The sequence below is a fragment of the Crassostrea angulata genome, chromosome 5 (genome assembly GCF_025612915.1).
Source record: "Crassostrea angulata isolate pt1a10 chromosome 5, ASM2561291v2, whole genome shotgun sequence".
Classification (NCBI taxonomy): Eukaryota; Metazoa; Mollusca; class Bivalvia; order Ostreida; family Ostreidae; genus Magallana; species Magallana angulata.
Genome location: NC_069115.1, coordinates 48,197,906 through 48,212,732, shown reverse-complemented (window position 1 = coordinate 48,212,732; position 14,827 = coordinate 48,197,906). Strand labels below are relative to the sequence as shown.

General features: G+C 30.7%; 1 protein-coding gene across 1 annotated transcript; it reads left to right on the top strand.

The window, feature by feature from the left end:
* The first annotated feature begins 443 nt into the window (after window positions 1-443).
* On the top strand, window positions 444-12,947 carry LOC128182972 (uncharacterized). The gene is made up of 4 exons (XM_052851753.1): window positions 444-564; window positions 3,923-3,990; window positions 6,943-7,071; window positions 12,382-12,947. The coding sequence occupies exons 1-4, from the start codon at window positions 485-487 to the stop codon at window positions 12,945-12,947; spliced, it is 843 nt and encodes a 280-aa protein (XP_052707713.1). The 5' UTR covers window positions 444-484.
* The last annotated feature ends 1,880 nt before the right edge of the window (window positions 12,948-14,827 follow it).

Genomic DNA, 14,827 nt, shown 5'->3' with positions numbered 1-14,827 from the left:
TCGTCCTGGATAAATATAAAGGCTTATACATGGGATAAAGACGGTAAGTCGGCGCCCTGAAAGGTTTTATCATTAACAGCATTTGATGTATTTCTGTCCCTCTCGCCAATTTAGTTAATTATGTCAAAAATCGGGTCATTACAGTAGTTAACAATTTTAACTAAATCATTGTTTCTTTGATAATGTAAGGAAGTTTTTGAGGATTTTGAATTTACTTTTATTTTTAGAATTTACCTCCGGTAATTTGAATAGTGAGCCGACCAAAAAAATGTTCGCTATTGGAATAGTAAATAGTACTCCAATTTCTGAATGCCTGTAAAAAAATATTATAAATATTTTGCTTTATTTTGCGGAAGTTATTTATAAGTTCTTTCAATTATATTTAATTAATGGGAAATGGTATTAATTGGTACCTAGAACAATATACATATATTACATATCATATCGTATTTTATGAGTTTAAGCCAAATCACAAATTGTAAAAATGATATGCACGCAAGTTTTGTGTGGATTTTTATGCGTCTTATATGGTGCTTTGGAATCGAGATCCATACGTTGCCGAAGGTAATAATTGTTTTGTTTTACATAAATAAGATCCTGTTAAAACTGATGTAAATATCACCGGGAAAAATATGGTGTTTCTATACATCCGGCGACAATAAAACTAAAAATGCTTTAGATGGTAAAAAGCACTTTATTTGAACTTTAGGTCGGTAGAGTGAATTCTGGAAATCCAAAAACTACACCCGAACAATCCAAAGCCTAATTCTTTACTGATGATAATAATGAACAAATGATATAATTAAGAATAGTAAACAATAGTAATTAGCACTATAAGCATAAGTGACAGATGACACGGAGTAAAACTTCAAATTGAGTGAGTCAATTATATAAAGTCGTTAATTTAAAACGATTAAGCAATTACGCCTTACGTAAACAAATGTTTTGGGATTAGTGTTTTGAAAGACAAAATGCGATAAAGATATTATAGCAATTTGATAACAAATAAAGGAATGTGAATTTGACGTTTTTACAAAATGTCTTGAATTATAGTTCATTGAAATTTCACCCCATGATATAAAGACAAGTTTTGTTTCGTATTGATGTACATTTATTACACAGTTTACTAGTTTTTGTTCGCGCCGTCGGAGGTTGAGTATACGCTTAAAGTGTTTAGGCTAGAATCGGTCGTCGAGTCTTGATAAGATCTAGAGATGATATGAGCTTACAAAATGTTCTCATTTTAAATTTTTAAATTTTATCTCACCAAACAGAATTCATGGGAGGGGGAGGCTTTTTATACTAATATTTACATTTTCAACTGTCTTTGTGATAATATATCGAATTAATTTTTGAACTCTAAAACCCAATAACTTCATAAAACATGACTGACACAATATGGGCGTGTCTTATAGCATAACCGAGAAACGGTATTGGCTGCGCTGCGCAGTAATACATAGCATGTGCTACATGAAAAATAGCGGTTTTAAAATAATGTTGTTTTAAAGTGTACAAAATTCGAAATAATATAAGTAATAAGGATTCCTCATTCCTTAATCCCATCGGCGCCCGCGTCCAGACGTGATTATAGTTTATTTTATAAGTTCATATAATTTTATATATAGCAGGTCTCGTACCTAAGTTACTACCTGTTCTATTATCACCAAACTTGAAGGGATCATGGATCTTAACATTACTTTGATGCTGATGTATAAATTTCAGATGCTTGAGGATGTTAAGGATTATGCAGCTGGAACCCATATCAATGCCAATCTTAATTTATAATTAATTCTATCTTCACCAACTTTTGATTGATAAGCCATCTTGAGATACTGATGCAGTCAAAAGACTAAAATACCTTATAAAAGTCACAGGTTTCAGATGTTGTTGGAGGTTAAGGTTTATGAACCACATGCCCTTTGCTGGCCTTTTTTAAGTTAATATTGGTTTTAACTTCACCATTTTGTGATACGTATGCACTTGACAAGCTTGAATTCTGAATCTGGGCGATATGTTTTAGATGCAAGGGAATGTTAAGGTTTTCTGATCAGGTGAACGTTTTTGAAACATGTGCCATTTAATGGCAATATCCAAGTCGTTATTGGCTCTTTTTGTACCAAACTTGGATGAGATGGATGACGCAGCTTGTGATATTGATCGGTTGACAGACTTGGATGCTGAATATGGACCACAGATTTCGGATGCTGGACGAAATAACGACTGAAAAAGGGATTTATCAAAACACAGATTTATAAGCTTAAGATATGGAGAGTGGTCTTGATTATCTAGATGTCTAGACACATTTAAGATTTATGAACAACTCAAATTTTGTTTTTAACAAAAAATGCTTTTATGTGATCTATGCGGGATATGAAGGTAGAGACATTGCACAATAACGCGCATTATGGATTTTTTTTTTGGCAAAGATCGATTCATTCTTAACCTGTATGAATCTATGAATCGTCGAAGAAAGCAAATTTTATTGTTTATATTTACACCCTTCTTAAACAAATCAATAAACTGATCGTAAAAATTTATTATAATTAGCTTATTTATTTGATAATGTACATCAGTAAGTAATTAAGGCAAAAAAAAAAAACAGTCAAGTTGTCTCATATGGAAAATATAGAGCATGACATCATAATGATTATTTCGTACAGTCCGTGAATTTTCTGAGTTTTTTTTAAAAGGCTTTGGTTGATTAAAAAAATAGTTAGAACTAGATCATGTATATTTAGCCCGATCACTTTCTATGTAGCTATGAATCACAATCGCTTTTCTGAAGACATAGAGGAAAGATTACTCAGTAGACGTAAATATATGGTCATTGAACCGGTGTTGTATAGCACTTTTTCCCCCATAGTAGCTGATGATGACGCATGAATGTTATGAAGGCGCGTGCCTTTTTTCATATCAGGGGTGAAAAAATAGTCAGCTTTCCGTGATGGGAAAACTGCTATGTAGCCATTTTTCCGGGGAGAAAAACTGCTATATAACCATTTTTCCGGGGGGAAAAATGGCTAGGGGGAAAAGGCACTATATAACACCGGTTACATAATGACTTAAGTCTTGTTAATACCCAATAGGACTTGCATAGTAATATAACTATTTAATGTAATAAAGTAGAACTAGCATTTCATTTCCCCTTTAAAATTCATTTTAAGTATCTGAAGATGCTTGGTATAAAAGTTTTACCAGTAGTGGTACCTAGATATAAAATCTCCTTAAATTAATACTAGTAATAAATTATCATAAACGTACCAGTTAGAATCACTTTGTCTGTGTAGAATATTTGGCTGGATGTGGTAAACCATTTAGCAACTCCGTACGTGTTCATTCTTCAAAAGTTAGTATAAAAAAAGACCATCATTAAATGTCTTGCTTAATATATAATGCGATGAATTTTAGAATTCCCAGTTTAAAAAAATACCAAAAACCAAAACAATAGGCCAACGAGCCTTTACGGTCTCCTGCTTGAGTACCATGCCGGTATATACTGTCCGGACATATCACATATGCTAAGGTTATCATAAATAAGTCTAATATTTATAAACCCATTGCAAGCGGCAGATAAATCTAATAACTCCCTTTTTGCCTGAGATATGACTATGCTATCTAAAACTTTAATATACAACTTGCAAATAATAAAGGTGCATGCCCTGATGATTAAAAGGTGTAAAACAATAATGATATGATATTAAATGATTTTCCGTTAATTTGTTAACTATCATGATTGCTTTTAATAAAATTCTATAAATGTTTGATTAATTTTATTGCTGTTATGATGATATTGAAGGCAGCGTAAACGCATAACATCAATTTAGTTTGAGTCTCAAACTTTCCCATCACTGAATGTTATATCCATGCTTTAAAAACACGGAATTAAATGTTTAATATTGATAAATTTTCTTCCTGTTCGTAGTACTCCAGGGAACACACACGGCTGTTGCGATGGATACGGATGGGACGCTGTTAAAAAAGATTGTGTTGGTATGTCAATAGCTTTTGTCTCTACCAAAAAAAAAATCCATGTCAATTTTTTCTCTTATTTGAAATGCATTTCTCAAATATAAACAAATACCATTACCATGCATGAGCACGATTGCTCATTAAGAAGATTTGTCGATAAATAATGAATTACAAAGTTGAATTTGGTATAATGGATTTATTAATCGACTACATCCATTTTTATCCTGTAATCGACAGTTATCGATTATTTTATAACATGTTATTGATATATAATCGAATACCTTATTTTTTCCACTTAGATGTGAATGATACCTCTTCTGAACATATAGTATAAACTCTTCAAGTTGATAAGGATATTAACTAAAGGGGGAGTTTTATTTTGAATATGAAAATTTGAGAAATTTAAGAATTGATATTTAAAGCTGCTTGGTCCGATTTTATATCAAATATTGTGACCGCTTTAAAACTATGGCTATGCTAAGTATTTGTACAATAAAAGATATTGCAGTAGTTTTCCCGGTCAATTCAGCCACATTTCAATGAAAATAATGATGCACAAATTTTTGTTTTAAAAACAAACGACACAAGAGGGTACCGCCTCATTTCGCCTCATACTATAATTTGCCCCTGACTTCGAGGCAGCTAGATTGTATAACTACTTTGGCATCGCTATAAGTAAAAGTCATAATGTTTTAACAAATCAAAAATAAACCTGTGCCCATTTTGTTCAATTCGGAAGTGTGCTTTGTTTACAATCGATGCACAACATGCAGGTTGGATAAACCTAATCATTCGGTGGACGAAGCCAAACGGTTACCGACTCTAGACGTTCCAATGATGCATATTGATTTGTTTTTCTTTTTTGTTTGCCTAAAAAGAAAATATTTTATATGTTTTGAATATTTCTAACTTGAAAAGACACAGATTCTGCTGGTGTTATCAGGCAAAATTCTATAACTTTCTAAGATTATTGATTTATATGGAAAATTATTCGAAACTGTAAAGACGAAAAAATCGGACCATGCAACTTTAAATCTTAATAAGTTTGTATGCAATATACAGAGACCAATCTTTGAAATTATGCAAACGAGTTTTCTTTTATAAGTTTACGAGGTTGGGTGAAATCTTAACCTAAGCCATCAATTTTATTCTGTTGTTATTGATTTCTTGAAAATTAAAATTTAATACTTAAAATATTATTGACACAATACAAAGAACTTTGAGGAACCTTGCTTTATGGTTTGAATGGGTTGTTATTAGAGCTTGTGATTGTTCTAATTAAATAGATCCTTTTAGGGATAGTTCAATTGTTATCTTAACGTTCGGGTGGTCCATTTCATTAACTGCATTGTGGATTCCTTAACTAACCAGGCCAAAACCCAAAACACTAAGTGACACACATCTTTTTTAGCTCGTTCTCTGGCAAAGTAGACACAAAAAACCTCTCTCTCTCTTTCTCTCTCTCTCTCTCTCTCTCTCTCTCTCTCTCTCTCTCTCAAACATGATCAATCATCAGCGATTTTTTTAGGACACTTTAGATATATAATTCGAACAAATACAAGGCAATGTGAAACACATATTGAACAACTGATTATGTACTCCTGTGAACCAATCCATGTATTCATATTTTAATAAAAAGTCGAAAATCAAAGTGAATGAATAAAACATTCTATTTATTATTATCATTATTATTAATTTAATTTAATAAGTATTTTATTCAAGTATATAAATACATTGAATTGGATTGAACAGCAGGCACAATGCCTATTTATGTTCTCTCCTGTAGTCAAGGTATAATATGAGTAATTATATAATTATATATAATATATGTATATATACATATATATTGCCATGGAATTTTGTATAATAGATTAATATTGTAAATAGTATTGGAAGGAGGTACAGTGCAAAAAAATAAACAAAACAAATAGCTCATGATAGGAAAATGAAAATAAAAAAAATAGAAAAATAATGGTTAATTGCTAAGGTTGGAAATAAAAAAGTATATGTAATGTAGGGAAAAAATCAGAAAGAAAAGAAATTATTAATCATTATTATTATTATTATTATTTATCATATTACAAACAGCACTTGTAGAGAATTTTCTTCTATAAAATATATGCATCAAAAATATTTATTTAAAGAATAATGTAAAGTAATCAAAAATATTTAAAAAAAGGAATTAAATTTATTCTGAGAATTTTTTATTCAAAAAAGTAATTATACATGTAATTACTCTGAAGTTTTAACTGTAATCTTCAAGTTCAAGTTCTTTCTTCCAAGAGACAAATGTCTCATAGGTGATACATATGAACATATACATATTAGATAAACAGTAAGAAAAACAAAGTGTACATAATCAATTTGGATAATTCACATGGAGAGTTCGTTGCTTGTTTGCATAATATAAATATTTACCTAAATTACACAGTTCTTGAGTATTAGAGGTAGATAATAACTGTATAACTTTATAGACACTTGGTTTTCGGGAGTAGTATTTTTTAATATACTTATCTCTTAAACTACGAAGAGATGGACAAATAAGTAAAAAATGGTACTCATCTTCAATTACATTTAAGTTGCAAGATTCACATTTTCGACAATCACGTGTTAAATTATCATACCTCTTTAAGTCATGTGAGGACAACCGTAAGCGTGTAATTAATTTACGATATTTTACATGAATTGGTTTCTTTAGGTAAACTATTAAAACAAAAATGATCAACATTATGTTTATATAATGTACATTTTGATGCATTGCTTATATCGTTAACACCTTTTTGTTTAAAGACATCCCACATTCTATTAAATATAATATCTAAAATAACAGATTCTTGAATTACGATTACAAACATTCGAAAATCTTTTTGATTACATATTGCTGTCTATTACTTGAAAAAAGGAGTAATCATTACAATCGATTACGATTACTCGATTACGATTACCGAACACATCCTATGGTTTATTTTATAGAATGCATTTCGGGTTACACAGGGATAGGATGTACTCTAACATGTCGGTATCCTTTATATGGGAAAGATTGCCAGCAAATCTGTAATTGTTCCCGCATGGAGTGTGACTTTGAGTTTGGATGCCGTAGTGGTAGGTACATTTTGCACAGGTAGCAATTACATATAGTAATCTCACTGTTACTATAAATGATTTTTTGTTTTCATATTAAGAGTAATTAATGCAAATTATACACATACATTGTATAAGGGCTTCGCTCAGCAGGTGCCATAAAGTGTTCAGTCCGTTTGTCCGTCCGTTTGGCCTAAATCTCTTGTCCAGAGCTTGCTTATCTTCCTCCCTTTGACCCAATCTGGATAATACTTCACCCACAGATTGGGTTAGGGTAAAACATCTTCAGTGATTTCTAGGTTTAAGGTTATTAAAAGTCATAGCAGAATAACACGAAAAATCCTTGTCCGGAGCATATGTTCTCTCCCCTTGATTTAATTTGACTCATACTTTAATCCCATAATGTCTATGGTCAAATAGTTTGCGATATTTTTGAATGAAGTTTGCAGGTCATGGTAATATCAGTCTACGCAACAATCTTTTCTTCAGAGCATATAATCCACTTAGCCCTATTTGGGTAATATTTTACATAAACAAAGCTTTTGAGTAAAGGGTGTGCAGAGACAGTAACCTTGAACCCAGTTTCAAGATCAAATGTTAAAGTCGGGCGCCTGTAAAGTGCGAAACGAAATCGAAACGAAACGAAATCGAACGAAACGAAACGAAACCAATCGAAACGAAACGAGGCCAATCGAAACGAAACCAAACGAAACGAAATCAAAAATCGAAACGAAACGGAATTTAAACAAAACTAATATCAACTCTCTCTCTCTCTCTCTCTCTCTCTCTTCGTCTGAATATCATTTAATGAAACAAATTAGAAACATTAAAAGGTATAGGATTGTACATCACTTATTTACATTATTATATAATTTTTGCAAATTTCGGATAATCGTCTCTCTCTCTATCTCTTTCTCTCTCTCTCTCTCTAAACGTCTGAATATCATTTATATCATTTAATGAAACAAATTAGAAACATTAAAAGGTATAGGAATGTACATCACTCATTTACATAATTATATAATTTTTGCAAATTTCGGATAATTTACAGCGGCAATCTGAAACATGCAGGCAGTTAATTTTTATGGTTCAAAAAATTATTTCATTGAATTTACTTTCACTTTATGTAGTCAAAATTGATATTAGTTTTGTTTAAATTCCGTTTTGTTTTGTTTCAGTTTTTGGTTTCGTTTCGTTTCAATTAGTTTCGTTTCGTGTCCTTCGATTTGTTTCGTTTCGTTTCCTTTTGATTTCGTTTCGCACTTTACAGGCGCCCTGTTAAAGTCATAGTAAAATTATAAGAAATATCCTTGTCTGGAATTTTTTTTCTCTCCCTGTGGTCCATTCTGGCTCATAATTATATCACAGGATGCCTATGGCCAAATGATGTACAGCATTTTTAAATAAAGTTTGTAGATCAAGGGTCAAAATTACACAAGACCATGCAACAATTTTTTCTGCAGAGCATATATGCTACCCACTTAGCCCCATTTGGCTTATACTTCACATAAACAAAGCCTTTGTGTAAAGAGTGTTCAGTGACCTTGAACCAAGTTTCAATGTCAAATGTTAAGGTCAAAGCAGAACTATATGAAATATAGAACTGTATGAAATATCCTTATCCGGAGCTTTTTTTCTCTTCATTTGGTCCAATCTTACTCTTACTTTACGCACAAGGTGACCCTGTTCAAATAATGTGCAGTGACCTTGAATCATCTTCGAAGGTCAAGTGTCATAGTCCTATTGGATCACCCATAAATTTTTTAAAAATCATATATACTTTCTATTTAGGCCTTCATGTATTTTGCTCATTCTTTACATAAACAAAGCGTTTTGGTGTGCAGGGACTTTGGAACAAGTCAATGTGAAGGTCATAGAAGATCTCTAAAAAATCAGTTTTAGGCCATAGATTATTTCCCATTTGCTCGCTCACATTGAACAACAATGCCCGCATGTAAGGGGTGATGAGATTAAGTGATAAGAAAAGTTCAAAACAAGCTGGAAAATATTTAACTTATAGGTCAAGATCAATGCAGATTCTCTGAAATGTTTTTTCATCCTTTGTCCAATATTTAAGCTGGGCCTCCTCAGATGGTCCTCATCTCAATGTTGTCTTGTGGTATACTTTTGTGTGTTAAAGTAACGTGCGTAATTCAAATTATACAGTGTTCATGTTAAAGAAGGTTTTGATTTGTCAAACATAAACTTGATTAATTGTTCATTAAATCAAGATGAAAGGAAATTAAAATAGTGTATTTTTCTTTCTTACTTACTATCATAAAACTTAGCATAGAAATAGTAATCAATGTTTAGAATCTAACAAGGACTATATTTTGGCGGAATATTGACGTAGAAAAAGATTTCATGTTTAACAATTCAGAATTGCTGTAGTTTAAGGTCAAGATCTAGTAAATGATTCCAGACTTCATTTTGGTGCTAGAACCATTATGACGTCATAATTGACTTGATGAATCTTTTCCCGTATTTTACGGCTTTAAAGGAATTATGTAGAAATTAAAACAATATTTTGACATTCTATATTTATTCACGTGAAAAGTAATCCCGGTACCTATATTTTATTTGACATCATAGATATATTTCATTAGTTACAAATGGGCAAAACTCCGACATTTGTTTCTTTTATCCTTCATATTTCATAGAAAAAGGTTGTTTAAAACATGATTTTTCATTGTGTTTACCAAAACTTTAAGCCCTGGTACATCATATAAAACAAAGATATTGTTATGTAGCATAATAAAAAGAATGTATATATTGAATTTCATAAACCTGTTGGCACCTTTCATTTACTAGATCTTGACCTTAATGAGTCTGTTTTAGCATTTTTAAAACAATAACATTAATGTTGGATTTTCTAACTAATCTGAACTAATTTAATGATATTGGGTTTCAGAATATGTTTTTAAAATAAGATTTGCCTATCAAATTACATTTTTTATAACCTTTTAAAGCGCCCATTATATACATTGATTTGTGTGAAAGAATCACGAAAATCAGTTTTTTCTCTTTTATTAAATGGTTAATATATTAGCTTTTCTGTCAATTTATATCTTTATATAAAGCTGTCATAATGCGTAAAAATCAGAAATATTTTAATATTGGAAGCATAAAAAATAATCAAAAATATCTTCAAAATTTAAGACAATTAAAGGAAATGCGGGCTAAGCAATATCAATTTTAGTTTCAATATTTATTCCAATTTAGTAGTATAAGCTGATAGACGTTCTGATATTTCATCATTTCAATGAAGATTAGAATCTTCAAATCTAAAACAGATGTAAAACTGCAAAAAATTAACTACATTTATTTTTATCATCCATTATATTGAGGAAAAAGGAATTGACCTTGACCTGACCTTTATGCGAAAAAAAGGCGGTCAAATCTAATCAAACTAATAGAATCATTTGGTGATATGATCTGTTTTATTGTGTCCAAATTTCAGGAATTTCTTATTATAAGAAGCATGTTTGATAACGATTAATGTATGTTTCCTAAATCAATTTCAAATAGAGGTGCGAATATATAATACAATTCTTGAAATTATCTTCAAATTACACTATAAAGTGATCATAATTTGAGTTTAGATAAGCATCCAATATCAATTAGGAATGATCATAGTTATTACAAATTCTTGAACTTGAAGATAAGGTTTACTCATTGTTTGAGATTAAAAAAAGATTTAAACAATTTTTAATACATGACGTCAAATATTGTTTTGATAGCACACAAAAACAATCTTCTAAAGAAATATCGATATTAATATCCATGTTTTGTTTTTGTTTTTAAGAAGATACATATAACAAAGGTAACTTTATATTGAAATATGGTAATTTTTTATATAATTTTTAGCTATACAATTGCAAAAGTTAAGTTTCTATATGTTTTCCGTATCATTTTACATACTGCAAATTCCTAATTAAACGCGAGGAATTAATATCCGCGTAAAATCGCGAGAAGCATCCTTCGCGGATTTTAAAATCTCGCCATTATTTTTTTTAAGAGTTGAAAACTATAAGAATAAAGGAGAAAAGTTCAAGGTTCGCGATTTTATATTCTCGCAATTTGATACAACCCAGCGGAATCGCGGTATTAATTACTCGCGTAATATAAGGAATTTACAGTATTCTATGGCTGTATTAATCTTGTATAGATTTATATCACTGGCTGGCACGCGATGGGAAAAATCTATTTAAAAAAAAAGCCTTAAATTCATTCCAGATAAATTGTTTAGAAAGTTTGCTTTTTTATTTTATATGATACATGTACTGTAAAAATAAAAATAGTGTGTGCAATATAAAGAAAATTTGTTACTAACCGTGCACAAACCCCTATATTTACATAGAATTGATCTTAAGTATCCAAAAAGAATAAAATGTGTAAACTTTAAGAAAAACCTTAGATGGCTTTTAACCCCCTTTTCGTTATTCCATGATCAAGGCACCCCCCCCTTTCAAATGTTTGTTCAATTAAGGACCAATCTTTGGATGACGTCAAGCAAGCAAATTAAAATGAGATGTGCTTTTCAAAAATAAACTTCTTAACTATGTACACTGATAAGTTTTAAAAACAGAAAAAGGTCATCTAAATAATGCGCCAATTTGCAAACAATTGTTGTTCTTTACCAAACACAAAATGTGACCTCTACATATGGAAATGCTCATTTTGAAAGTGACGATGCCACTCTAAGTCAGGTTTGTTTAAACTTAATAAAAGTGACATGAAAGTAATTAAATGCATGAAATCAACAAAAATTGAAACCTGTTTGATATAAATTAGATAATTTGAATTAGTTCCGCAAGGAAATTTTGGGGTTTTTTTCTTCCGGTTTTGATTTTGATTAAACCTAACTATAAACAGTACATGCGTCCCATGACCAAAAATAATATTGTGTTTAAAATGATTATTTTATTTTATTTTAAATCCAAATAAATTAGAATAAACACTTAAACCCTCTTCGCAGTAAATACACTCTTTACCTCTTCCTCTATTCTATCCTCCGATGGCACTGTCAATTCTAGCAGGATAAAAACACACTAGGCCACAGATTGGATATATTATTCATAGTTAGGGAACTACATATGTACTTATATTAACCAAAACAGATCTTAGTTTATCCTGGGTGTAATTGTACAACATCCATGCACATCTATTCAAGTAAACAACAACAATGTTTGGTTTGTTTTTTTGTTTTGTTTTTTGTTTTTTGTTTTTTTACATTTTTCTATATATTCATTTGATCATGTTTGAATAGGTGAATTCAAACTTTTATTTAAAATCTTTATTTAATTAACAAAAATTATATGTTCATTACAGATGAAGAGACGGGATTTACGGTTCCACATGTAAAACTAACCAGTTTCAGCAAATATGTTAATCAATCTCACGGTTTTGAATCAAGGAGTACATCAACAGTTTTAGATATTAACGAAACACAAGATGAAGACAGTCTCAAAAATAGCATTAAAACAATTTGGCAATTGATGTTAATGATACTAGCTGTACTTGTATTTCTAGCTCTTGTATATCTAGGAAAGTGTGTTCGTCGTCAATTTACTTCCAGGACACATCAAGTGGGCCTTACCAACACAGCGACACCGAATGAGAACCATCAAATTGAAAGTTGGTACGAACAAATACAGGATGCAGAGCATGAGGACACTAGGCGCTACCTTACGCCTGCTTGCAACGAAAGCGAGAAAATTGGCCCTCGTTCGAACCAAGAAACAAATGAAGAGAAAATAGAGCTTGTGTCACTCTCTATGATGCCTGGGCCCTCAAACGACAATGTTCAGAAAAGAGAAAATGCAAGCGACAAGAATGATATTTATAAAAACACAGTGAAGGAGTATGATGATACGTATATTTCTCCTTGTGTGTGAAATCGAACAGATTCATATCATATTTCTTTATTCTATAACTTTGAGTCAAGGTTAACTGTCGACCCCTCTGATAAGACAGATAACTTATATAGAAAATTTTGTTTCTGTTAACTTACAACTATTAAGACATGTTGCAACAAAGGAGGCGGTGATAGGCCCTCATTGTATGCTGAAATACTCTAATTTTTTAATTTCAAATATAGAATGAGGAAATTTTAACTGAACAAAATGGACCCTAACTTTTAGCAAGGGGCAAAAAAGTTGAAAAATAAAGTTTTACAAAAAACGTACAAGAAACTAATCACTATGACCAAATATATATGAGATAATATCTATACCACTCCCCCTTCTCCCCTATCACACAGCATTATTTTTTTCAAATTAAAAGTAACTATATTGTATGTACTGTACATGTACTAGTACATTACATGAACAATGCCTTGTTACAACGCACTTTGAAAAATAAATTTCAACTAGCTTATTACAAATATGATGTGAAAAAAGAATACCTTAGTTATGTTTATCAAAAACAATATGATTTTTTAGAAGATCAGTGCGAGAAAATTAACCCACATCCTAATTCTTGTTTTTAATTTCATAATAATTTAATGTTCGTTAATGTTAATATCCTTTTATTGAAGTGATTTATTTGATTAGAATACGAAAAGAGGGTTACAGTAACTGTTGAAACACATAGATTCTTTAACATACCAATGGAGAAATTATTGTTCGGCCAGCACGTTTTTTCAATAACACTGCATGCATGTACTTTTACAGAGCATATTTCTTTTTCCGATCTCAAATGTTTACCCAAAGTTGCTGAATATCATATGTTTTGGAAGGAAAAATGAGGGGTAGGTGACCTTCATCCTGTAATCAATAAAATGATGCACTTGTATTTGACCTGTATCTTTGGTTTACCCCTACCCCCATCTTCGTTCTAAAAACGTTAAGTTAGATTCACGAGTGTTAACAAATCATCATAAAATAAAAAAAAATAGAAATTCAGTTCCAGAATTTGATATAAAAATATTTTTTCAAAGTGCGTTAAGAGTGTCGATACTAAAAAATGTTGATGTACCTTCATAACGCACTTTGAAAATTTTTTTCAAAGTGGGTTAACTTGGTCCAAAATTTAACCGACTTTGAAAAAAATTTTCAAAGTGCGTTGATTTTGTTCAAAATTTAACGCACTTTGAAAAAAAAATTCAAAGTGCGTAATTTTTTCAAAGTGCGTTGCCACAATGCCTGTTTGATGTTTTAGGCCAGAGAATTTTTGAATGGAAATGTTTTATTTTTTTAACAGCTCAGTCACATAGATAAATGAATTATAATTGGGGAAACTTTGACTAAGTTATTACAAACTCTAGACTTAGTCATCATCATTTGAAACATAACAAATCAAATGTCTAAAATTAAAGAAGGGTTTTCTATTCTAAGAGAGTACATGTATACATAAAAAAAAGAACAGTACATGTATCAAAGATAATATATCCCTATATTGAGATAATGCCGATTACTGGAATATCATTTAATATTTGACCACCTTTTGTGTTATAACAAAATGCTCTGGTTTACATTTTTAGCATTTCTGAAACACATGGATCAATTTACTATAATGCTATCCAAATTTAAAAACAGAATACCTTTTCAAAAAAAAGAAAGAAACTATGGCAATTTATCATGTACTCTATGTAAAACCTTCAATTTGTTATGAAAAAGAAATTTAACTTTTGCTGATTGAAGCAATTTTTGTTACAAACCTAAACAACAAAGTGTTATCCTGAGCTAAAAAGAAGCGCTTTATTATCTTTTGTAACAAGAATTGATGTTGTATATACATGTAACTATATATTATTTTAATATATATTTTATATTTT

Excerpts from the sequence above, each read along its gene's own strand:
- LOC128182972 (XM_052851753.1), top strand. The coding sequence starts at position 485 with ATGATATGCACGCAAGTTTTGTGTGGATTTTTATGCGTCTTATATGGT. Across the intron at positions 3,991-6,942 it reads TGTTAAAAAAGATTGTGTTG|AATGCATTTCGGGTTACACA; the intron begins GTATGTCAATAG and ends TTTATTTTATAG. Across the intron at positions 7,072-12,381 it reads TGAGTTTGGATGCCGTAGTG|ATGAAGAGACGGGATTTACG; the intron begins GTAGGTACATTT and ends TGTTCATTACAG.